Source organism: Crassostrea angulata, chromosome 3, assembly GCF_025612915.1.
Source record: "Crassostrea angulata isolate pt1a10 chromosome 3, ASM2561291v2, whole genome shotgun sequence".
NCBI classification, from domain to species: domain Eukaryota; kingdom Metazoa; phylum Mollusca; class Bivalvia; order Ostreida; family Ostreidae; genus Magallana; species Magallana angulata.
The window spans coordinates 22977569-23002357 of NC_069113.1; the positions used below are offsets into that span (position 1 = coordinate 22977569).

At 32.6% G+C, this 24789-nt stretch overlaps 3 protein-coding genes across 4 annotated transcripts in view; 2 read left to right on the forward strand and 1 right to left on the reverse strand.

Annotated features, from left to right (window-relative positions):
• Positions 1-1827: 1827 nt before the first annotated feature.
• LOC128177744 (UBX domain-containing protein 1-like) lies at positions 1828-10695 on the forward strand. The gene is made up of 11 exons (XM_052844577.1): positions 1828-1994; positions 2269-2322; positions 4574-4650; positions 5089-5182; positions 5587-5718; positions 6569-6688; positions 7707-7778; positions 8024-8075; positions 9324-9437; positions 9629-9809; positions 10234-10695. Exons 1-11 carry the CDS (start codon positions 1939-1941, stop codon positions 10272-10274), a joined length of 993 nt encoding a protein of 330 aa, XP_052700537.1. The 5' UTR covers positions 1828-1938; the 3' UTR covers positions 10275-10695.
• Positions 10696-11104: 409 nt separating this feature from the next.
• LOC128177745 (probable palmitoyltransferase ZDHHC24) lies at positions 11105-14088 on the reverse strand. The gene is made up of 2 exons (XM_052844578.1): positions 13620-14088; positions 11105-12035 (listed from the first exon to the last, which is right to left on the reverse strand). The coding sequence occupies exons 1-2, from the start codon at positions 13977-13979 to the stop codon at positions 11481-11483; spliced, it is 915 nt and encodes a 304-aa protein (XP_052700538.1). The 5' UTR covers positions 13980-14088; the 3' UTR covers positions 11105-11480.
• Positions 14089-14626: 538 nt separating this feature from the next.
• Positions 14627-24789, forward strand: part of LOC128176413 (poly [ADP-ribose] polymerase tankyrase-like) — a 50129-nt gene continuing 39966 nt past the window's right edge. Inside the window, exons 1-8 of one of the 2 annotated variants that reach the window (XM_052842716.1) lie at positions 14627-14774; positions 16279-16368; positions 16794-16971; positions 17689-17991; positions 19344-19427; positions 19809-19868; positions 20013-20133; positions 20377-20494. In XM_052842716.1, coding sequence (XP_052698676.1) covers positions 16285-16368; positions 16794-16971; positions 17689-17991; positions 19344-19427; positions 19809-19868; positions 20013-20133; positions 20377-20494 — 948 coding nt within the window. In that variant the 5' untranslated portion in view covers positions 14627-14774; positions 16279-16284. The remainder of the gene's footprint in view (positions 14775-16278; positions 16369-16793; positions 16972-17688; positions 17992-19343; positions 19428-19808; positions 19869-20012; positions 20134-20376; positions 20495-24789) is intronic. The other variant, XM_052842717.1, reaches the window with a different exon arrangement.

The window sequence follows — 24789 nt, forward strand, 5'->3', positions numbered from 1 at the left end:
ATAGTGATACAGAAATGCTAAATGCGAGTCTGTATCTTCCATTCTGAAAAATTCGGATAGACGTTCCAAGTCGTCCATTCAAACATTTTTTTCGGACTCGCCGGGAGCTTCAGAGTCAAAATTAAGATTTAACTATCAAAATAACCATATAATCTTCAAATAACAAGAGATATAATTCATAATTATATGTCTATGTCGTATCTGTTTAAAATCGTAAGTACGATATAAACTTAGTTCTATGTGGCACTATAATATTCTACTTTTGAACTCAATAAATCAAAATAACGATAGTTTTAAAAATATTTATAGTTTAATAGATATAAAAAAAAACCCCACAGAAACACCCCTATGTAGACAGGAAAGAACGAGGTAGTGTTTGTCACAGTTGACTAAGAATGTAAATTCATTGCATATCATCGGAGACATTAAATAGTGTACATGTATATTCGCCACTGGACTCTTTCAAGAGTGTTCAAATATTTTGGGGAGCCACCTACGTCCAATGCTTTTAACTGGTTGTCGGGATTTTACGGGGGTTGTTTGAAATAAAGTGATCTATCACCTCTTTGAATATGTGCGATGTCATCTAATTTAATTTAAGAAGTATTTTATTCAAGTATATAGATACATTGAAATGGATTGAACAGCAGGCATAATGCCTATTTATGTTCTCTCCTGACAAAAGATGTCATCTATTCAGTAAGTGATATAATCTATTCAAATATGTTACATATCATTATAGGTATAAATATCACCATTTCAGTTTGAATTTAGTGATATCTACTTTTCTAACACATGACATCTCCTATACAAATATGAAATTTCATATTCAAGAAGGTGATGTCATCTATTCATTTTAAAGTGGTGATATCAGAGACATATCTATGTCTCTGGTGATATCACCTATTCAAATAGGTGATATCGCTATCATATCGAAATCACCAATTCAAACAAAATAGGGTAGGTGACATCATCTAGGCCAAAAAAAAATTTTGTGTGTTTATGGTAACCCGACCTAGCCTACAAAAATGCCCGACCCCACCATTTTTAGGTGTCTGTTTTTATTCTATTGTGAATTTTATATTATTTCTTTTAAAAATCCGTTTTTAAATAAGACACAAACAAACATTCTTAGGATTCATGCAGAAAAAATATGATAAAATAAAAAAATCCCTACCTACCTAACCTAATTTTTTCATCAGTGTTACCCTAAACACACAATTTTTTTATAGGCCATATTCAAATAACTGATATAGACTTTTTTGCTTATGTGATATCGTTTATTCGATTAAATGGCATATTTAAAATGAAAATTAAAAGGATTCCACATGGGATTTTCCTATCATCCAAAATTAAGTTTTGTTTACAGATTCAACGATGAATCTATTATTCAAGTCCCCGAGCCCACTCTTCGTTCATCTAAATATGAATTACAAGTTATTTATGTCTCTGATTATATAGTTAAATAATTGTCAAAGTATCAAATTTCCATTTTTCCGGATATATACTAATGAAATGCGATTAATATATATCGATATAATCTGTTTAATATCGAGGAAATAGGATTTTGAACAAAAAATAAAAATAGAGTCTTATTGTCAGTCTTTCGGGAAATGTAATTACTTAATGTTTTTATTTAACGTCGGGTTCGGTGACGCACTATAATTTTGTCGAGAAAAATTCTAATAAATCATACTAAAATAATTGATAAAAATCTAAATTATATTTTCTAACTATTTATTATTTGACGATGATTTTCACATGTCACAGAATAGATAGTTACGATAGTTTTGACTTTTATCATCAATGATGATGATCCGTCAGGCAATTAGTCTTAACAATTCGAATTTGCACTGTCATTCTTTTTCAACAGTGAAGACACCGCTAATTTATTTAAAGTTTATGTAAAGAAAATATCAGCAACACCCCAGTACCAAAATGTCGTCGTCGGATGTACAGACGTTAATGGAGATGGGATTTTCACAGAATAGAGCGTAAGTTAAAACTAGAAACGGCAGAAAAGTTTAATTTAGAGTTGAAAGTATAGTGAAACTTAACTGTAGTAATGTTTAGAACAATTAGAAAGCCTTTTTATTATGATATAAGTCCTATTAAAGGGTAAGAGATCATCCAACATATTTCTCTTACGCATGTAAGATGAAATGCACTATCAATTTGTATAACTTGAAAGGAGTCATGTGGTACTTCCATGTATCGAAAAATCAATTATTTGCATGTCTTGATTATCAATTGAATTTTTTTTTCAAGTGAGAAGGCTTTGGCCAAAAGTGGTTACAAAGGAGTCCAGCTAGCAATGGATTGGTAAGAGTTTATCAGTTTATAACTCATTTTACTTTTATTGTTTATTTTAAGTTAAATTAATCTTTCCCCAAGCCATGGAGGTTCATAGTGTCTGTGCTTACCCCCAGTGGGACACCAGACCATCATAGGTTAACTCCCAGCATAAGCTGGTATCCAATTTCAGCTTGATGGACTGAGACAATAAGATAAAGTCTCTTGTCTAAGTTCACAACAGTATTAAGAGACCACGTACAACAGGGTTTGAACCAGCAACCTTTGGGATAATGGCCTAATGCCTATAACCACTGAGCCATGTGCTCCACTTGTTATGAGTACTTCTACTCTAAACAGACTAACATTAAAAAATCAATTAAGGTTTGCTTTCATTTCATATAAACACATGTTACTGTTTTTATATGACTAGAAATCATGGTATCTACAGGTCTACAAGGTACCAGCATTCACTTTTGAGATGTGGACAGGCATAGCCTACATCCATTCTATACTTGTCCACTTCTCTAAAGAGAATATCCGCAAGGTATAACCTTTTGAGTCATTAGATTTAACTGTTAATATAGTGGTATGATTTTGCCGGAGTAAAATTAAACAGTTAGGATAAATCATTGATTAAATTCTAAATAATATTTATGTTATTACTCGATCATTTTATTTGAAGTCTTAGCCTAAATACGTTATCAACAGAAATCAAAATCTGCTGTCACAGATGCGATAAAATTGTGAAAAATCTGCGTAAGGTGACAAAAGTATCTACCTAATTCAATTCAGACCTGAAAATTTCAATGTATTGTGATAATTATTTCTGAATATAATATATTTTGTAGAGCATGAGGTAACGACAGTCGCTGCACGCTAGCAATGTAATTTCTAGATCTTTGGCGTTCTGGTAGAATTTCGTAATTTAGTACGCTATATAAATTCACCACAATGCTCTATTTTACATTTTTTATAAAATTTTTTCATAAAGTAACTAATTCATCTTTTTGTAATCGATGAGGTAGCTAGTATATAAGATTATTTAATGTGCGGTCAGTTTGTCGAGGTCTCTTCAAGAAGTCATTAACGTAGCTTTATGATATAGCCACTGACATACGAACCCAGCTTTAATTTTTCTTCAGAGCGTATGTCTTCTATCTATCTAATTTATTTATTTTAAAAATGACATATGCTTTTATTAGGTATTGGAACCACGTTTAAGGTACCCTGTTCACTCACTCTCAATTTTAGCTTGATATATAAATTCCAGTACATTTTCTAGTTATTTCTATCCATCGAAGCAAAAACTGCATCGTGTCACTATTCGCATGTCCAGCCTTTTTATCCCTTGAAGAGACAAAAGGCATTGGGTAGATATCCGAAAAGGAAAGTAACGGTCTTTAATTTTTTAAAACAGTTAGAAAAAGTTAATGATATATCTGTTTTAAAATATTGTGTTGTTTGGGGCATTTTTAAATTTTGAAGCATGTAATTTGTTCATATATACAAACCTTAAAAAAGATGTAAATTCATGACGCGGCGATGTCACGTATATATCATGCTATAAATATCAATATTATGTTAGGTTTCCAACGAAATTTAATAAAAAATTTTAATTCGAATTTAATTTTTGATAAGGAAATTTTGATGTATCATTTTATACAATAGCGCGTCATTGAGAGGCGCGGTGCATAGTGTGACATTACTTTTGGATCAATGGTGATTATCAACAGCACAGATTGATTTCCAATCAAACATTTGCCTGTATGAGGACATTGTCAGTATCAGTCAGTATATTAAGGATTGGGGAAACATACCAAGAGGCATTTATTCACATCCTTTATTGTAACAATATTCTGTTTGCCAATTCTAATGAAGACTTCAGATTGAATTTATTAGAAATTTTGTCTATTTTTTCTTTTTTCCAATCCGAGTTCAAAAACATATGCCAAAAAGTTTTCTTGATTCTACTTTTGAATATTCCTAGCATTAAAGTTTATGATGCTTATTATGAGATATATACTTTATATGAGGAATTATATTATGCTAACCGATACCAGTGAATGAACTGAATGAATACCGGTATGTAAAATGTTTCTTTTCTGTTTTAAAATGACATCATGTCAAATTAATTAGCGGTACACTGGTGTTGTCAATTTACTAAACCTCTTGAAAAGATTTAAAAGAAGATTGCAGATTGAATAAAATAAAGCATGGATAATTAAATTTTAATTTGATGATTGTTCTCTATGTGATGATAAGAATATTCATTTGACAGGCTATTTGCTCATGAAGATGACCCCGACATTGATGAACCATTTGAGGCACCAAAAGGAGTTGTTCTAGGAAAGCAAGGTACAAGTCTTTTCTTGACTATTTTGGTAATGAATGAAACAATGAATAGAAAATTTACTGTGGCATTGAATTTTTAGTCCGAGCTGTTTAAAGCATCCAGATTTCATGCAACCAACTTGGGTAATACAGTTACTGTGGAATCATTAGAATTCGTGGTGGCTCAATTTTTTTGGTATTTGTGGGTAGCCCTCCCTCGCGAATTTACATCCTCAAAGAAAACGAATTTAGAAAGAGTTATCTTTCTTGCTGAAACTGAAAACCGACGCATCCACAAAATTACACACCCACAAATAAGCAAACAACCCACAATCCACGAAAATTGGCCCCCATGAAATTAAATGATTTCACAGTACCGGGTATTAATAATATCATTGTATTAATAATATCATTGTAATTTTTATGTATACCGGTAAGTAAAAGTTGCAAATGTTTTAACAGACGATGGTTCTGGGCCTTCAAATACTGAGCCTACTGAGGCCAGCTCTGATGCAGGGGGAGATCAAGCGCAGGCCCGCTCCCTAAAGTGTGATGTGTAAGTTCTTGTAACTTTGTCCTAACACCACATAGCAATGGAAAAAGAGACATTAATGTACCACATATCCGCTTTTTTGCGAAATTTGCAAAAAATAGTATTAGAATATAAGCTCTGTTATTTTTTTGTCTCGGGCATTGCTAGTGATTCAAAAAGTTTCTAATAGCAAACAATGCCAAATATAATTTCAACATATTGTAATTTTTGCAATGTGAAATTGATGCTGGGACCAGGTTCATGATAACAATAATCAAATGTACGTTATTACATGTCTCTAAATTTGTAGATTTTATTTTGTCAATTTATATAAGACACTCAATTTTGAATAAACAAGCTCAATGTTGTAATCTTGAGAAGTTTGGTTAAAAAATAAAATGAAAATCTAAAATTGTTGATAACTATAGATGTGGAAAACTTCTTAAAAGTGAGTTGGATGCGCAGGCTCATGCTGCGCGGACACAACATGACCAGTTTTCTGAATCCACAGAAGAAATCAAACCTTTGACAGAAGAGGAGAAGAAAATACAATTAGAAAAGTAAATATCTTAGATACACAAAACATCTTAATTACTGTGGTTTCATCAATATTTGTTGAATACCAATTTCATGGATTTCGTTGTTTAGTTGATCCACGAAAGTAAATGTTCATTGAAGTGCAATTTTTATTAATATTTTGTATTGATAGGGTCATTGGCCACAAATTTACATATCCTTGAAACTGTAATTTTCACTTTATCCACGAAAATTGATGCCCTTGAATATTAATGAAACCACAGTATTGGAGATTTATTTTGTTTTATATGGCATGCAAAACTGACAATTTTAGAAGAAGTTTCTCTAAGGGATCTATCTATAAAATAACATACTGTAGTTAGTTAAATACCAACCTATTTTACCTGCATTAGTCAACAATGGATTGGCCAAAGGGAGAGTATTTGTAAATTCATTTTTGAATTAATTTGCAGATTTATCTTTGTTTTAACGAAAGAGGGTGATAACTTAAACCATTTACTCTATTGGTTTTGTCAACCCCTGTCCCCCCCCCCCCCCCCCCAAACATATAAAATAAAAAACCAGTCATTCTCTTATTAAGTGTCAAGTTTATGTTACAACCCAACAAGTAAACGTATTGTGTGTCTGTGATTTAAGAAATGTACCGGTATTTTTTAGATTGGCATTTTTCTTTTAAACAGTATCTTTAAGCAGATGAAGATAAGTAGAAAATTAAAAAATGATATCTTCATCTGCTTAAAGATACTGTTTAAGAGAAAAATAAAGTAGAAAATAAAAAAAAAATGATATTCCATTACAATAAACATGAAAGGGCTTATTTCGCAAAAATAATGAATGTCCATACTTATTTGTTGCATGGGTTTCTTTTAAAAGATTACAGGAAAGAATAAAGCAAAAAAGATTAGAAAGAGAAGAACAGGAGAAAAAAGAACAACTGGAACGGGAAAAGTCACGCAGGAAAACTGGGAAGGAACTCGTTGACATAAAACAAAGGTAAGGCATTGGTAGATAGTGCAGTATATTATTGCTACAACATGCAAATACCAGTACTATGAATTGAGTCATTTTGGTTAATTTCATTTAAAAATGCCATCTACCGGTACACATGTAATTATCTGGCAGATTTATCTGATTTAAAAAAAAAAATGGTGCCATGTTGAAGAGGTGGTCAATATGCAATATATTCAATCTGATCAAATTACTTATCTCTACATAAGGCCTATAAAAAAAATTGTGTGTTTAGGGTAACACTGATGAAAAAATTAGGTTAGGTAGGTAGGGATTTTTTTTTATTTTATCATATTTTTTTCTGCATGAATCCTAAGAATGTTTGTTTGTGTCATATTTACAAACAAATTTTTTAATAGAAATAATATAAAATTCACAATTGGATAAAAACAGACATCTAAAAATGGTAGGATAGGTAAGGTCAGGTTACCCTAAACACACAACTTTTTTTTTTAGGCCTAAGTGCACAGCTGTGCTCTTATGTAGAGATCCTGTATTTCAGATTGCAATACATTTTATTTGATAAAGCATGCAGTGTAACTTGGTCTAGCATAACTTGCAGTATTACTTTGCTTGTACAATGTATATCATACAGTCAAACTTCGTTATCTCAAACTAGATGGAACTGTTTTTAAAAAACTTTGAGATATCCGGGGATTCAAGATATTGAGTGTAAAATATTTTAAAAATTAGTGTTTGGGACTTACAAATCACTTCGACATATCCATTGTATTCGAGATATCAGAGTTTGAGATATCGAAGTTCAACTGTATTTGTATCATATGTTGAATTAAAAGTGAATTGATGCAAGAAATGTACTGTAAAGATCTAAGGAAATAAAATTTTATTTTTAACAGAAGAGCTACTGGAAATACCACATTACACTGTTAAAAACCTGTAATTAGAGCAAGAACATTAAATTAAACACATCTATAGTAGTACAGGTACATTATTTGGCAATTAAAAGTTATGTGTTCCTATAGCACATGCATTCTGTTTGCAGAATGGAAGAGCAAGAAATGAAGAAAATAGCAGAGCAAAGAAGAAGGGAGAAAATGGAAGAAAAGCAAGCCAGGTACAATGACAGAGAAATGTGGTTCATTATCACTGTACTGTTCAATGCATTGTAAATATTACTGTAATCTTTACATACATATTATTTATGTACGTATACATTAGAACAGAATGGCCCTATAAATGCTAATGTATAATTATGATAAGTGTTTTCATAAATTTAATTGAGACAAGTATATGAGAAAATCAGATGAACCCATCCTTAAATGGTACCGGTATATGCATTTATGTGTGGTGTGATTTCAGACAACGAGTTAAAGAGCAGATTGAGAAGGACAAACGAGACAGAGCAGCAAAGGTAAAGGGTTGATAGAGAAGGAATTGTTTATCTTTTAACACTAGTGTATACCTGGGTATGTTGTTCATATGTTGTTAAAAACATTGAAAAACTTTAAGAGGGCTCGATATTTGTGGCCATTTTTAGCATGTATGGATCTCCTTGAGAAGAAGAGCTCTGAAAATTATAAGAAATACCCAAAGGACCATGTGCAGTATTATGCATTGTTCGCCCCCAAAATTAAAGTTTTATAAAGATCTTTAAAAATAAGATGGAAGATAGTTAAAATCATATTGAAAATAAGTGTTTAAAAGGTTATCACCACAGTGACATCATAATGTAGAAATGATGTCATGAAGATTATCGTATTTTGATAAATTGATGTATTGTAACAAAATATGGGTGTTTTCCGATTGTTTTTTGACTGGGAAACATCGAGCACAGGCTTGCTCAAGTACCATTTTTTAGTATGATACACCATGTATGTATAATTATATGAAAAAAAATGTGTTAAAATCATATTTGAGCAGACCTGCGCTCTATACTTTTGAATGCAAAATATGAAGAAAAAATGACAAAATTTTCATCTGTTTGCAAAATTGCAGGAAATTTGTCATTGAAATGACGTCATAGATAAACAGCAAATAGGCAATGATGACTAAAATCAAGATTAAAGTGATGGGCATCCTCTGTGCAATGATTTATGAAGATTTGATTTTCATACGATACTATTTAAAAATTGGTTGAAATTGGGGGCAGATATTTGACCATACCAAATGTAGTTCTTTAATATGGAATCTTTCTTTACTTGATAATACTTTATAGCGAAACAAATAATATCTTAAAATTTTAGGTAGATGGTTAATTTGTTAACCATCAAGCCACCTTAAGATGCTTATGCATTTCATTTCCTATATGAATACTGGTATCAGTTCTCGATCCTTACATTATGAAATACGGTAGATTCTTAACCCCTGTGAAAACTATAACGACTTCCACTTTACATGACTGTTCTTGTGGAAGTGTTTGAGTTTAAAAAGATGACAGCATTTTTTAAAATGAATTTGAAAAAATACATATAAAAATACAAAACAATGCATAAAAATACACATTTTTCTAGGGAGGAAAGAAGGGGGGAGTTAAATTATGGCATCTTTTAGAAACTGAACAGTCCCCTATAAAGTCATGGTTAGGAATCTATGTGTAATTCACACCAAAATTTAAATAAATTTGTCAAATATGTGATGTTACTTTCATACTTCATTTTAGTTTGGTTCAGGGGGTCAGTCAAGTGCTCCTGCACCTAATAATACCCCTGCCCCTGCCAGCACGCAACCTCCACCTGCTGCAGAGAAGAAAGACTATTCTGAATGCAGATTACAGGTACATATGTTCTGCAATATATTGCATAATTCAGACACGGTATGCTTAATAGAAGTTTGAATCAATTTTCAGAATTTTTACTTATAACTTTTGGATTATATGTGATTGTTTTTATTTAAAGTTGTTCAAAGTTGTGTGTGCACACTACAGGTACATGTAGGTACAAAGAATATTATAACATGTTGTTACAGATCAGATTAACAAATGGACAAGCGTTAACACAGACATTCTCAGCCAAGGAGCCTCTAGCAGCTGTGCGTGTGTACATTGAGACCAACAGGACAGACGGATCAGGACCCTTTTCCCTAATGACTAATTTTCCCAAAAAAATCTTCCAAGGAGATGATTTTGAAAAACCTTTAGATGTTTTAGGTATGAATGAACACTTGTATGATTGCTGATTTTTTTAAATTTTTTAAAATGCTTACATGAGTTATGTTTAAACTTTATTGATTTCATTTATGAACTAGTATTAACAACATCATATGTTATTACTTAATTAATAATTGCAAATAAAACAAAAAAGATTTAAAGGGAGATTACTCTGAATCTGGTGTAAATTTAATTTTATGAATGTTGTGATGGGTATAGCAGTAGGCTGAATTATAATATAAACTATATAACTCTTTTGTTCAAAATTTCAAGTGATTCTAAATTTTTTGTCAAGATTATTACATAATAATTCATGATATAGGTAATATACCCCATATGTACCGTAGATTTGTTTTAGCAAGTACGGTATTAAGTAAGATACGTATGCAGGAACAACATCAGACATTTTGTTTTAAAATTGTAGGATTAGTACCATCTGCTGTACTTATGGTGAAAGGACAATGATGCAGATCCCAGGTACATGAGTAAAAATTCACCTACATGTGCCAAGCAGAACCTAGGTGTGAAGAATTAGTGGACTTTGTTAATTGGTGCAAACCAACTTTAATTCTATGCTGTTTGAAATTATTATGTATCTATTTCAAGGTTTTTCAAAATTTCAGATTATTAGCGAATTTGTCATTATTTGATTACATGTATTTTTTAAACATGTGTATGTATTTTTACGTTCTTCATAACCTCTGACAGTTCTCTGTTGAATCACATTCATGTAATTACAAGTACTGCACTGAGAATGCTGTCAATACCAATTAAGGTACATACCATGTATTTGTATGGACATGTTTTCATGTTGATAATTTGTGAAATTTTGATTGTTTAAACAATAAATAAAATTAATTAAGCTTATTTTTAAGCTTAAACATTACCAACTTCTTTTCATAATTGTATAGCCTAATATTGAATTAATTTTGCAGAATATTACACGTTATACACAAAACAAAGGACTGAAATAAGTTAAATCCAGAATCCTCACTTTTAAGTACTGATTTAAAGTTTTGTGATATTTTTTTCTAAGTGTCCTGCGCAGATATAGGGGAAAGGGGGGGGGGGGGGGGGGTGGGGGGTCCAGCCCCCCTGGAACACAAATTTATAAATTCACATAGAAAAATTCTTGAAACTACCCCCTCCCCTCTAAAAAAACAAGATTATCACCTGGACCCCTTTATACAGTACCGCACATTAGAACTATTTGGTTTACAGATGCAGTTAGGGAAATGTTTTCATGAAGGTTGAGTACACTGCTACATATGTATCTCAAACAGGTAAAACTTAAAGTCTCTCAAAATATTTTTATTTTCCAGAGAATAAATTTACAATAGAAAAAGTACAAATATATAGATATATAGATTTTTTTACATAAAAAAATAAAGGATAGAGATCTACATGTATATTGACAATCATTTTCAGAATACAATGTATATCAGTACACAGTCAAACCAACCATAACATGAAAAACCTTATAAAATGGAAAAACATCGTTCTCCCTCTTTCAGACAACTGTCGAACAAAATATCAAAATGCCCTTGATTGTATAATGCATACACATTTTGATTTTATAAATAAAGTTGTATTATGCTTAAAATGAAAACATCAACTGAACCTTTCTGATGTGAATACATTAATTGTAGTTTACATAAATATATGTAAATTTTAATGACCTTTAGTTTTTGTGATTTCCCATTGAGAACCATCACTTTGTTGGTCCACTCGGAATAATGGAAACAGGATTTGTAATGGAATTGTTTTGATGGGTCCAAATACAGAGCGAATGTTGTTGCCAATTCCTTGGTCATAAATGGGACCAGTTCTATGAGATTCATAGGATGTCACACCTTTCAGTATTAACATCAGTTCAAACAATAGAAAAAACACTGCAGCACACAAACACAAACAGCAAAGTGGAATCTGTATCATTAAGATGGCATTGAGGATTGAAAAATTTCCCAGTAAAAATTGAACTATTGCGACCAGTGGGAAAAATGAGAAGAAATCATAAAAAGAATTCAGTGGATATACATCATTCAAATAAGTTATCTGGAGGTATAGAGCCCATATATTGCCCCATACCATGTATACAATGTAGAGAATGAAAAATCTTTGATTGTAGAATCCAATACACGAGTCGCTAAAGAAACAATGATGGTCTCTTTTCAGTATGCAGGCATTGCAATGGGTACAATGGAATGATCTAGGTGGAGCATCAACCTGCAAAATAAAAATCATCTCTTCAAAGAATTTTGTCTTGGAAAATTTTTTGATATATGTGCATTTTATCCAACATTCAGTTAGATTATATATATACAGGTAGAGCCATGTTTTAACACAGATTGGACTTTCGGTAGTTCATGTCAAACTCTGATTTGAAGAGGGCAACAGGTCCTAGTTCTTGTTAAAATGGCTCTTAACTTTTTCTTGAATGGATATTGCAGTGAATTGATTAGAAATGCAATGTCTAATGAGTTTTTTGTTATGTTAATCTTTGATATGTTATTTTCATCAGTCACAACCAAATTGGTAAAGTTTAATCTCTATCTACAATATCTATATATTCTCTATAAATTATTACATCTTTGAATCATGCAGGTATTATGAATTTCTTCTGTGACTGATTTCTGAACTGATAATTTTAATAGTGAAAGTGTCGGTTGAAGTATCGAGCCAAGCTTAATCTTGCCCAAGATTACATAGAGGAAGTTACATCTAGATAAGGCATTGAATCCCGCTTTAATAGCTGCAGAACTGTACTTCAACTGGAAATTTGGGTCGATGGCCATAGAGCTACAGCTAGATCCACACACACCAAAAAACTGTATTTATTGTGCACAAATTTTTTTTGGACTTAATTAACTAATTTAGGAACATAAAAATTATTCTGTGAAAATTTTAATAACAAAAAATTCTTGAGATGTCACGCTATACTTTTCATCACTTTACTGTAATTGCCTCACAAGAACTTTTAAACATTCTTACCAGCCCCTTAAAGTGAAACGGTGTGGTTTGTTTACAGGTAAAATGGTGACTCTTAATTGATCCCGAAATGAATTTAACATGCTTTATTTTCCAAGGCTGGTTTCTCTCAGGAATTTTTCTGCATAAAAATATTTACAGATTTTATTCCTCAATTAGCCCAAAACCCTGTGAAACTTATGTGTCCAATAGATACATATACAGTTTTTTATATGGTGTAGCTCTACAGTCCATCAACCCAAATTCCCCGAAGAGCTACAGTTCTGAGATTTGGAGTGATGGGGTCATTCGAAATATCAAGCCATGCCAAACCTTAGCTTAGATTACACAAGCCGCTTTTTTTTTTTTTTTTTATAAATTAATTACTATAGCTGAAACAGAATCTTTTAAGTCTCTGGACAGGCCTATAGTCTCTTAAACGAAACACACAGCCAACCCATAGCCTTGGATGAAGATTGTGCCTGTCAACTTGAGAACAGGGACAGTTTCCAATCAAAGTTATAATGCGTCCCAACTGCAGAAATTTGCATCAATTGGTGCATATGGCTCTGAAACCGCAGAGGTTATTTAATAATAATAATAGTTTATTTCCAATTTTCGGCCCGGGGGGGATACAAGATTACAGATATTAGATAGAAATGCCTAAAAGAAAGATTCTACAAACACATACATGAACTTGTAACCGCGTGGTAACGCTGCCGGGCAAATGTACATATATGTTACTTGGTGAATAAACATATACACGTAAACATATTGTTACCATATAAAAGCATAATCATGATAGCGAAAGTTATCGACAAATTCTTCCACATAGAACCATACCTGACAAGTAGGGCAATACTTCCATCCCCGTGGAGTTTCTGTGGCTTGTGGAAAATGCTTCTTGCTCAGCTCCTTGTCAACGAAGCCAGTGCTTCCAAAAAACATCCCCATCCAATTTATCGTTGTTAAAAACAGTGTGAAGATGGCCAAAAGAATAAATATAACCATGTTCCAGCCACTATAAATGTGTGGAATGAGGTAAAACACCGATTCAAGGAACAGTGAAATGGTCATTCCCCAGAAAAACGCAATTCCTAATTTGCTTACATCTTTTTTCTTCGGCGTGAAATCTCTTTTGCGGTAATGGTCAGATAGTTTTTCTTTTAATGGTGTTTGTGCCTTTCGCTCCCTGACTTCCATTTCTTTATTTACTGAAAATGCGTTGTCCGACTTGTCGACAGCAGGATCTTGTTGTAAAGTGGTTGACCGGTGCGTGCACGTTTGACCGGAAGTTTAATCTATATCCATAACAACATTCCATAACAATGGTTGTAGATAATACGTTCATATGTATGTCGCGATTTTTGAACTTCTCGAAACAGTCCTATTATATATAAAAATAATATTTGACATTCATGATCAAATAAATATGTATGCAACTTTCGATTTTACGTTGCGTGTTGTTTTAATTTTGTTCATGTAAGATTTAGTGTTTTTGTAAACTGGGTAACGTTATTGTTGTGTTGACATGGAAAAAAAAGAAGAAAAAATACAGCTTCATGATCGAAAAAGATATGAAAAGATTAAAAGTATTTGAAACAAGTTTTTAAAAACTTGTTTAAAAAATTTGCAAGATTTAAATTTCGCGCTATATTCACTGGAACGAGATAATCACATGACTAGTGTTTTGGCTGTTCCGAAACACCATTTTTGAATGTTTAAAACATCTCTTGTGTATCTTAAATGAAAAATTCAAGTTTAAATGCTCCTTTATAGATTTGAACGTTCATATTATATTGAAAAAATAATTAATTTTTCACAACTGGATGTCTTGAATCGCAAAGACATTATTCAATGACTTAACGAGGGAGGCAAACGGAATTGCAGCAAGATGGCGGCCATGTGGTCGTGAAACCGGCTCGAAGAAAATTCGTTTGCATCTAAGAACGCGCGCATTTTGTTCTTTAGCGACCACACATATTTGCCAAATATAAGGTAATTTATTGATAAAATACAGCCATATGAAATTAAGACATAGAGGTGATTGAACTTGCGAATAATCAATTCCAGTGTCAGAAAGCGTGGGTATCATCGTTTGCTTTCGCACATTCAGTAAATCTGGTTGGCACTGTAGTATGCAGGTCGATTGAGCAATTAAAATCATTGGATATTTAAGAATATAATATCTTTAAATATAAAGTAATAATGTCATTACGAGCTGTACTTGTTGTGTGCAACTGTCTAGGATTTAAAAGACATGCCGTTTGCGGCATAATCATTCAAAGCTGAGTGAAGCCATTGAAATTGTTTTTTGCGTTTTTTGCAGTTTTTATTATGCATCCTACTCACAACAGCAGCCACCAAAATTCCATATGAAGCCTGTTCTGCTTTGTAGATTATTTTATATAATTCTGAAATGTCCACCCGTGGTTATTTTCTTTACTTCTAACTCCAAATGCCTTGTTTTTTTTATCATGTAAATGTTATTTTTCCTTCAAACTTTATAAATGAATTAAATGAAATTCTTAGATGTTATCCATGCATTTTACAAAGTTATTGCAAATTTGTCCAAAATTAACAATGGAATAAACAAGTTGAGTTTGAAAAAAAAGGTACTGGTGCATCGGTGGCTCGAACTCTTTATCAACATGTAATTGACTAGTAGTTCTCTGTCGATCCACTAAGCCAAGCATGTAGTTGTGTGACTGATAGTAATACTAAAACTATAATACTAATTCAAATTGTCTGTATAAAAAGTCAGATTTATGGTACGAATAAAAGAAATCTGGATAATTTAGAGTTATGGAACATTGCTGAGGATCGGAGATAGTTAAGAATGTTCATTTTCACAACCATATTACACAACTAGATATTTTGGTACTGATTATTTAATAAGAATGTTCATTTTCTCAACCATATTACACAACTAGATATTTAGGTACTGATAATTTAATACGAAAGTTCATTTTCACAACCATATTACACAACCGTATTGTATTGCACAACCGTATTACACAACACTAATATTTATCAGACAAATTTTCTTATGTGTTTATTATACAAATTGAATCTGATAGAGTACCATAACGCTGATTAGACATTTCCATCATCTTAAATATTTTGACAAATTCAAACCTGTTGTAAAAGGAAATAAAATTATCAGTTAGAGTCTGCCTGACCTAGCTTTTCATTATTTTGTGTCTTTTTCCCACAAATTGCCAGGATTAAATGGATTTTTGTATTGTAAATGAGGTATTCACCTATCTTTACAAAGATTACTATTTTCAGTTTTACAAACAGTTTTGTCGAAGTGGCAATTGAAAAATTTTCATTCATATTTTACTCAACTGAAAAATAATTTAATTAACCAGCACGTTTTATTATTTGATTTAAAGGTGGTTCTTGTTGTTCATTGTATATTTATAATGTTGCAAAAAAAGTTAAAAGAATCCTCATTGTTTTCCCCAGAGTTTTTATAATGAATAATCTTTGATTTTAGAGAAAAATGGAAAAGGACAAAAAGGAACAAAATGAGAAACAAAGTAAAGAGAAAGATGCTGCACCTAGTACATCAGGTTCAGCAAAGAAGGTAGGAAACCACAGATTACAGTTATAGAAGGTTGTCTGATGTATTGTAATATGATTTTACATAATGTTGGAGTACCACACATTTTCTGACCTTAAAGCCCAATCATACAATTTCCAATTGAACCTTGCTCTGGAGTGGCGATCTTGATAATTTTCTCGCTCTCAAATCATATGCTATTAATGAAGGACATAAAGAAATTTCCTAGCTATATTTTCAAATTTCTTGTGTTTGTTTTGCACTAAAGCTTACAAAAATTATTTAACAAAATATCGTAATGCATGATAAGTGGAATTTGGTTTTCTGTTTTTAAGTGTTTGAACACTGAAGTACTGTATGAATTAAAAATTACAAAGTGCTCTGTGTGTCAGGGAATTTAGATCAAGGCTAATTTATTTCTCCTTTAACAATAATTACTGTTTTGACAGAGGAGGAAGTCAGTAGATGTTGAACCGAGAACTCCATTGAAGAGACAGAGAGTTCCTGTCCAAAGGTTCCAGTCCCCAACAGAGGACCTCATACCCATCATAAAGGCCAAAACACCCAAGAATGAGGTGGAACTGGTGTACAAAAAGGGTGTTTTCCTTGCTGTCAGGGGGGATGCAGGTAATGCTTTGGAAATTCTTTTATTCTCAGTAAATATGATATGCAAGAATAATTCTTTGTTTTGTTGTTTCTTTTTTATGTTTTTTTTTTTTTTTGTTTTAATCAAAAAAGTAAAATATCATACAGGATTGATTTTAATTAGAAAAGATTCAGATGGTGTCATCAGATTCATTAATGCTTCAATGTCAGGTTTTTACAGAGTAAGAAAGTATTCCACATCTGTGTTTGAATGTCACTGAAAGAATCAAATGCAGTCTGTCATATTGATTTTTATATTTTCAAAAGGTTCTTGATTCTTTTTCTTTTTTTGAGGTGGGGATAGGGCAAATTTTCTCAGTAAATTTGTTATGGGTTGAACCATTATGTCTACTCTCTTGTAAGTTAACATAAATTGTTTATTGTTGATCTTGGAAATCAACACATAAATTTGCTTGTAATGTTCAATTAGCAAGTACAGGTATACATTTGAAATGTGATTTCTGAAATAAAGATGTTGTAATTATACTCAACAAGATAAGGTTACTTCACTTTTAAAATTAATTTGAAAGCAATGGTTTAAAGAAAAAAATACTTTTATCAAGAGCCAGTTAAAGAGATACCTTTTGATTTGTATTTTATTTAAAAAAAAACTTAAGTAATCAACTATTTAACAAAAAGAATAAGGATGTCATAAAAGAGATGTAATTCAATATGATTATGTGTGTTTCCATTTTGCAGGAAGTTTTTACTTATGCAGAACCCAACAGAATGTGTTTCAGAACACAAAACATTTCAAAATTCAGTGGTTGGACAAGGACGAGAAAAGCGATGTGTACAAGTTTGACTTTCTGGACCACACTGAGATAGAGTGTGTGCTCACCAATGTACGCATGGAAAGAGTGGCCAGGGAAACCTACGAGCTCCCAGAGGCAGAGAAGTCCAGAATTGAGCTCATCTTGTCGAAAGCCTTGAAGAAGGAGAAAGGGGAGCCTTATGAAGACCTGGTTATTGACACTGAGGAAGAAATCAGTAATGAAGAAGGTAGGTGTGAGAAGGGGGAATGTGGGTTGTTGTGGATTTGTACTTGGTGGTGGTAATGTGTGTAGATGTCTTAAGAAGTTTATTGATTAGATTGAAAACTTGGCTTTTTTCTGTTTAACTGTTGGCCTTACCGATTTTGTTTATGATAGCTGATATTGCAATTAGTTTTGCTTTTTGTGTACATGTACAATGTATGTTTGTGTCATCAAAGATTTGCTGTTTGAGTTTGCCATCTCAAGAAAGTTGATAGAAAATGTTCAATGCATGAATAAGAAATACACACCAAAAAACAGTTTCACTGTCAGAATGCAGTTGATGTTACTACTTACTAGTAAATAGGAATGTGATTTTTATGTGGAAATGCTGATTTTTCATTTATTTCAAAGACCTAATTATAATTATTGAGATCATTACAGACCCTTTGACTGATTTCATTTCCTTTATTTTTTTCTATGGTAATCACATGCATGAATTAATGAGATTTTTATTTGAAGGACTTTGTTTTCATGAATTTATTGTTCAGGGACCAACCTAGAGGAGAATTTTAGGGAGACTTCACTTTCTTTCAAACAGAAAAATAGGGAGAAGTGAGGGAGACTACCATTACTTGACAACGGCATAATGTTTATGATTATATACACAGATTTAACCTTAAATAATTTAAATTAGATCCAAGTTATTAAATTTTATTAAATTTTATTTGTTTGATGCATTTAATACATTTTATATATGAAATGTTTTGTAATTGTGTTCGCTTAATAACAAATAAAATCAGTTCCTGTATTTCTGTGTATTTTAGAGGTATTAGTCCAACCCTTTAACCCAATTACATCTGTTATGTAGAGGATCTTATTTTTTTTAAGATAACTGTAAACAAACGGTTTTATGATTATTTAAGCATTAATTTGGCGGAGTTATTAACTAATTACAAGTTACCAACTAATTGTAATTTCAATGCTTAAAGTAATAAACATAGGTTGCTCAGTGACAATCTCAAGCTGTTCATCACAACAGGGGCTAACTGAGGCTGTGAAAACGTCCTTAGAATTAGCTATTATCATTTGATTGCCTTTGGGGTTAATTTACATGATTGTGAACTCGTGATAGAGGGCAACTTCAACTTCTCTTTCGGAGGAAATTCTGGCGATCAAAAGGCAACTACATATATTTCGCCCAAGTCGCCCCCCCCCCCCCCCCCCCCAAGGTTGGTCCCTGATTGTTTGATTTTGTTGGAATGAATGCTTATTATAGCATCTTCAATTGCATATTTTATGTAAGATAATTAGTTTGATTGTTATACATTAAGAGTTTGCATGAGTTTTGAATTTTATTTTGATTACATGATAATGTAGATGAAGAGGATGAGGATGAGGATGATGAGCCTGTGCCAAAGAAAGGGAAAGCTAAAAAGAGCATTACTGTTGCTTTCAAAGAAGGTACCTGTACATGCATTCACATGATGCATTGCAGTTGATTGTTTTTATGAAGACTGGTCTTTAAAGTGAAAAAATAACTTGAGACACAAATTTCGAAGGTTCCTACTTTGTCTTATTAATGTAGAACAATGAATTTCACTTAGTTATACTTAAATCTTAGATGAGTAAAACCCAAATTTATAGGAACATTTTTTGACATGAGAAAAGGGGAGGGGAGGGTCGATTAGGTACCTTTTTAATAAAGAGATTGTAGGATCAATCTAGTATTATTTGACCTGATATTTTCAAAATCAAAGTTCCTAAAGACAGTTTCTTATTAATACAGTTTCTTGAATTGGCTTTTTACATTTGTAAAATGTGTATATTTAATTCCGCTCTTAGGTAAAAATGGAAAAAAGCAGCAGCCACCTCGAGGAAGGTCAAGAAAGAAGGAATTTAAAGGTATAAGATTGAGAAACCCACCTCCAAACACTTTGTTTAACTTAAACTTTTGTAGGTACAATGTATCTTGTGAATTTTGTTTTTGAAATTGTTTTGAATTAAAATAACTTGTAATTTGGTTGATTTTTTGTGTGGTTTTTAAAGAAGTAGAGGTAAAGAAAGAAAAGAAAACTGCCTCCCCAGGAAAGAAGAGAGGGCCAGATAAAAACCTCTTGCCAAATCCCAAAATCAAAATACTGGAGAAAGATCCTCTGTTTGAAACAAAGTATGTGTTAGAATATTTTTGAACTGTTTGTTGTATCTATATAGGCTATTCAGATACATGTGTATTTGGTGAATTTAAACTTTTTAGGAATGAATCGATGCAAAAAGGTTTTTACATGAAAAGTGCTATTTGCTATGTATTTATGTTATGTTTAAGTTAAATCTTTTGGTGGTGGTATTATGCTTGTTTTCTTTGCAAATTACATGTACATCTTTAGTGAGATGTTATATCTTCACTTTGTAGAGATCATGTTCCCTTCATCTCAAAGAGGGCACACCAGCGTCTAGTTTTCCGAGCAGTGTTTCAAAATGACATTGACCTCTTGAAACAGTTACTAGAGGACGACCAACACATACATGATGTAAGTGTGCATTGTGAGACTTCTTAAAAATTCTTATCCTATTCTCCTCAGTTTAACATAAATTTTTAAGCTTTTTAAGATTTTTTTTATTGTAACCATGTGTTCTTTGTTATTATCAATTCTTTCAGTACTTACTGAGTGTTAACCTTTGATTATTCAGTTTAAGTAGCATAAAATTCTGATTGGAGATTCTCCATTCTTTATAGAGATACACAACCTTTACTGTTATGCCTTTTGTGATTTTTAAACTTGTTCATGTTTTGAAAATGTCAAAGTTACATATTAATTTTGTCAAAAGTGCAAGTTTTTGGTCATTTGTATGTTACTACAAGTGTTTAAAAATCAAAGTCTTGAAGTAGACCAAATAGAATTTGGCTACCACTTAAAGTGCAGAGTTTCACATACAAATGTACTGTAAGGCTTAATAAAATTGAAACTATGGTTCTCAGGCCCGCGCGCATCCATTTTGAGGATGCCGCATCGCAAATTTTATTGCATTTTCAATAAAATAAAAAGTTGATAATGCGGGGACCTTTCCGGGGAAAAAAAAGTTTCCGCTTTCGGTTTGCATATTGTTTTACTTTCGCTTCTATTGCGCAGCTTCCGGTGTAGTCTTAATCATTAAGTCGCTTCTTTTCGTAAGTAAAAACTTAATGTTCCAAACCTCCTGATGATATAGACGATACTTGTGAAAATGGGGTCGATGGAAATTTTGGACTTATAACGAATGAAATGTCTGCTGTTTCGATTTGTATCTGCCATGGAACCCTTTTAATTCTACCGTGGACTATTATTGAGGGTTTACCCAATGGATGTTCTTTGTTGGACCTGTACCAGGGCGTGAAATCGATGAAATTCGATATAGGAAGTTGGACCTTTCCAGAAAAATTACTGAGTGCCTTCGTTTCTGTGTCAGTTGGCAAAAAAAAGAATGATTTGGACTCCGCGATTATAACCATTATAAACTTTCAGGGTTTATTGATAACTGCGGTGTATTCAAGACTTACTTCTTAATTGTGAAGAAATGTGGTCCTAGTGACTGTCGTATATGTTTGGCCCCAAGATTGCCTAAAGATGTCTTTAGCCAGTCACACAACTTTCCTGATCCAGTGCCAGGTATTTTAGAGTAAACATCATATATGTCATTTTACGTTTTGTAAAGTGGTTTGGTATTAAATGATTGCCATTTATTAAAGGAGAAGAAGGAGTACTAAGGAGAACTACAAGGAGGTCAGTGGGCCTTTTTGAACCAATTATACAGAGGAATATTGTCCTTCTTATCATCAAAACTGGCACAATCATTTGCAAACAGACATGAAATTCCATTTAGTCTATCTGCTCAGACTGCCATAACAGTGAAACAAACAGTAACCTGCATAGATTGCCAGAAACCCAGAGTCACATATAGTGCTGCTAAACTTGGTGCCCGAGAAAGTGCCTTGCTTACCAAAATCATTGGACTTGGATCAGTTTTCATGTGGATATGAACTTCAGGAATTAAAACCTAATAATCCTGATAAAGCACCCTGTATATGTGCTCTGTTGGAGATTGTTTCTATGCGATCAAATTTGGCCTGTGCATCTCCAATTGAGACTCCCTACTTCATGTACAGCTCTGGTGTATTTCCCCCAATGTGCTATCACTGTGGGACACAAGACACAGATACAGAAGAAGGACAGTACCCAATGTGTCATGATTGTGTTGTTTCACAACAACAGCCCCCTTTGAAAGGGAAGAATGTTCAAAGCTCAACAGCAAAGAAGCAGAAAAAAAATGAAAAGAAACAGTTCACCTATAAATGACTACCGTAATCCGGTGAATATAATACGCACTTTTTTCCCAGCATTTTTTACCCTGAGAAAGGGGTGCGTATTATACATCCCTATAGGATTTGGACATATTTTTTCCCTAGCTGAAGCACAGGGTATCATACTGCCGTATTACCTATGCTGTTCACAGACAGGACCGATACCCCGCTATACATCGCAACATTACTTCATTATCACATATATATTGTTATTTAACCCTTAGGGAATCATTGTTATAGCATGTAATTGAAGAAAATGTATACTTTAAGTCTGTTAATAAATAAACTGTTTCAAAATGGCCTTTAAAAATTAATTTGAACTGCTTATTCTTTATCTCCGTGTACGCCGCCATTACAGCTGTTATTAATAGAATGCGGACTTGGATGGCCACGTGCTATTTGTAACCGATCTTTGAAAACAGCTTACACATCATTTGGCTCACTTTTAACCATTTTCATGTAATGCTAATTAGTTTATTGCAAATAATTATGAATATAAATAATTCTATAACCTATTCCGTCAATTGAAGCCATTGAAACAGTACTAGTTGTGCTCCCCCACCGCTAACGCTTGACACCTTGGGTATCTCAGACACCCCCCTTAGGCTATGTGTACTATACACAACACAACTATTTGTGCATATATTTTATTATGTTCCAGGCCTTTAATTGATCACTTTGATCAGAGTCATTTAAGAATTTAATAAGGTCCATTATCTCCATACCTGTACATCGTCCTTTTTCACTTCACAGGGTTTGTAATGACTAAACAATTATATAACGCTTGTTAAAAGTAGTTGATTTTATTTACGGTAGAATATTTAATACTAGGTCTATTTAAAACATTGATTATGAATTAAAGATATTACCGCGATGTATTAGTTACAATATATCCGTATCTAAGAAAATATTGTGTTTTTCTTATTTCCGGTAGCGTATTCCCGCGATGAAGTTGAGCATGCATACAAAGTATAATTGCTTTGTTGATACTCAGGATTACCGTTTGGTCAATTTTTTTGATGCGTATTATACATCCCAACAAGCTTTTTTTCACCATTTTCAGGCCCAAAGTGAGGGGTGCGTATTGTACACTACTGCGTATTATATTCACCGGATTACGGTAGATGTTTTTTGATACCGTTTTTTTCCGACGACTCGTCGATGCGGACGACTCGTCGAATTGCTCATTTTTAGCCAAAATTTTAACAAAATCCTACGATACGTCGATTCAGACGACACGTCGAACTTATCGCTTCAAAATGGTGTATAAAACTGCAGTAACATTATCAGTGTATGATGCCACGATGTCCCCGATATTGCTACCAATTATTATTAATGATTAACATTTAAACAATTACTCTTTATACTTATACATCATGTTTTCAAATACCGACAACATCTACAAAGTCGCTTGCATTTTAAACAATTCCCGATATCCATGTTATGCAAAACTAAACTTACTTTGACAGAAATATTTTATTCCCATGCATTAAAATAATTATCCACATTGACCATCGCCAGTGTATTCGCCATTACGTAACCAGCCACCTGTTGACTCGGCGCGTGGTCAATGTTTGTATAACAATTTCCGGTGTCAGAGGCATGCACCTGTCTCGTGTCGGACTTCAAATGGGGATCTCAAGTGCAGAAAGCTTAGCAATTACTATGATTTGATGAAACTTGTTTACTTTGTATCCAGTAATACAGTTACACGCTATTATTTTAAAGAGACACTGTTAGAATAGATCGATCATTTGTACGACTTGATAATGACGATTTTTTATTTAACAATAATCAAAGAATTGGACAATAATTAATTAATGAACTATAATCACTCTTATAACGGTACTCTTTATGTACACAGTGAGTGAAATTGCCGTATAGATGTCAGCCTTAGCAAGATTATTAACACAACCGGGATCAGTCTACCGTATAAACAATAGAGTTGATAATTGCCGATTACGTATTTTAAGATTGATTTTGACCATAAAATATTTCTTATTTATACTTTCCACTAACAACTCTTTACTAATAAAATAATAAAACTTTAAAACATTCACTGGACCTACTGCAATATTTTTTTCCATCCAAGTTTGGTTTCAATTTTACTGCGCAGAATTATCTTCCCACCATAGTAATATATGGAATCATGTGACAATGTGTTTATAAAAACGGAACGGTAAAACTTTTAATTGATTAAAAAAATACACCATTGTTCAATAACTGTTATTAATATGTATTCTAGTGTTAACAGATGAGTGAAAATGATAATAATTAAAGATGAACATTGAATTCAACAACGTAATTTTCAATAACACAGCCAGCTCAAGATGATTAAAACCAAGATTTTTAATACTATTTTTCACAATTTTCTGACCTCAAGCCTTAGACAAGTCGATCAAGACGATAAGTCGAGTGCTCTGCTTCAGAGAAAAAAAATACCGACTTATCGTCGGGAAAATACGTTTAATAGATATCCTTTATTAG

Bases quoted from the DNA above. Each gene is read 5' to 3' on its own strand.
- LOC128177745 (XM_052844578.1), bottom strand. From the start codon at position 13,979: ATGGAAGTCAGGGAGCGAAAGGCACAAACACCATTAAAAGAAAAACTA. The intron at 12,036-13,619 runs GTATGGTTCTAT...TTTATTTTGCAG, and splicing joins AGTATTGCCCTACTTGTCAG to GTTGATGCTCCACCTAGATC.
- LOC128177744 (XM_052844577.1), top strand. From the start codon at position 1,939: ATGTCGTCGTCGGATGTACAGACGTTAATGGAGATGGGATTTTCACAG. The intron at 2,323-4,573 runs GTAAGAGTTTAT...TTCATTTGACAG, and splicing joins GTCCAGCTAGCAATGGATTG to GCTATTTGCTCATGAAGATG. The intron at 6,689-7,706 runs GTAAGGCATTGG...TTCTGTTTGCAG, and splicing joins CTCGTTGACATAAAACAAAG to AATGGAAGAGCAAGAAATGA.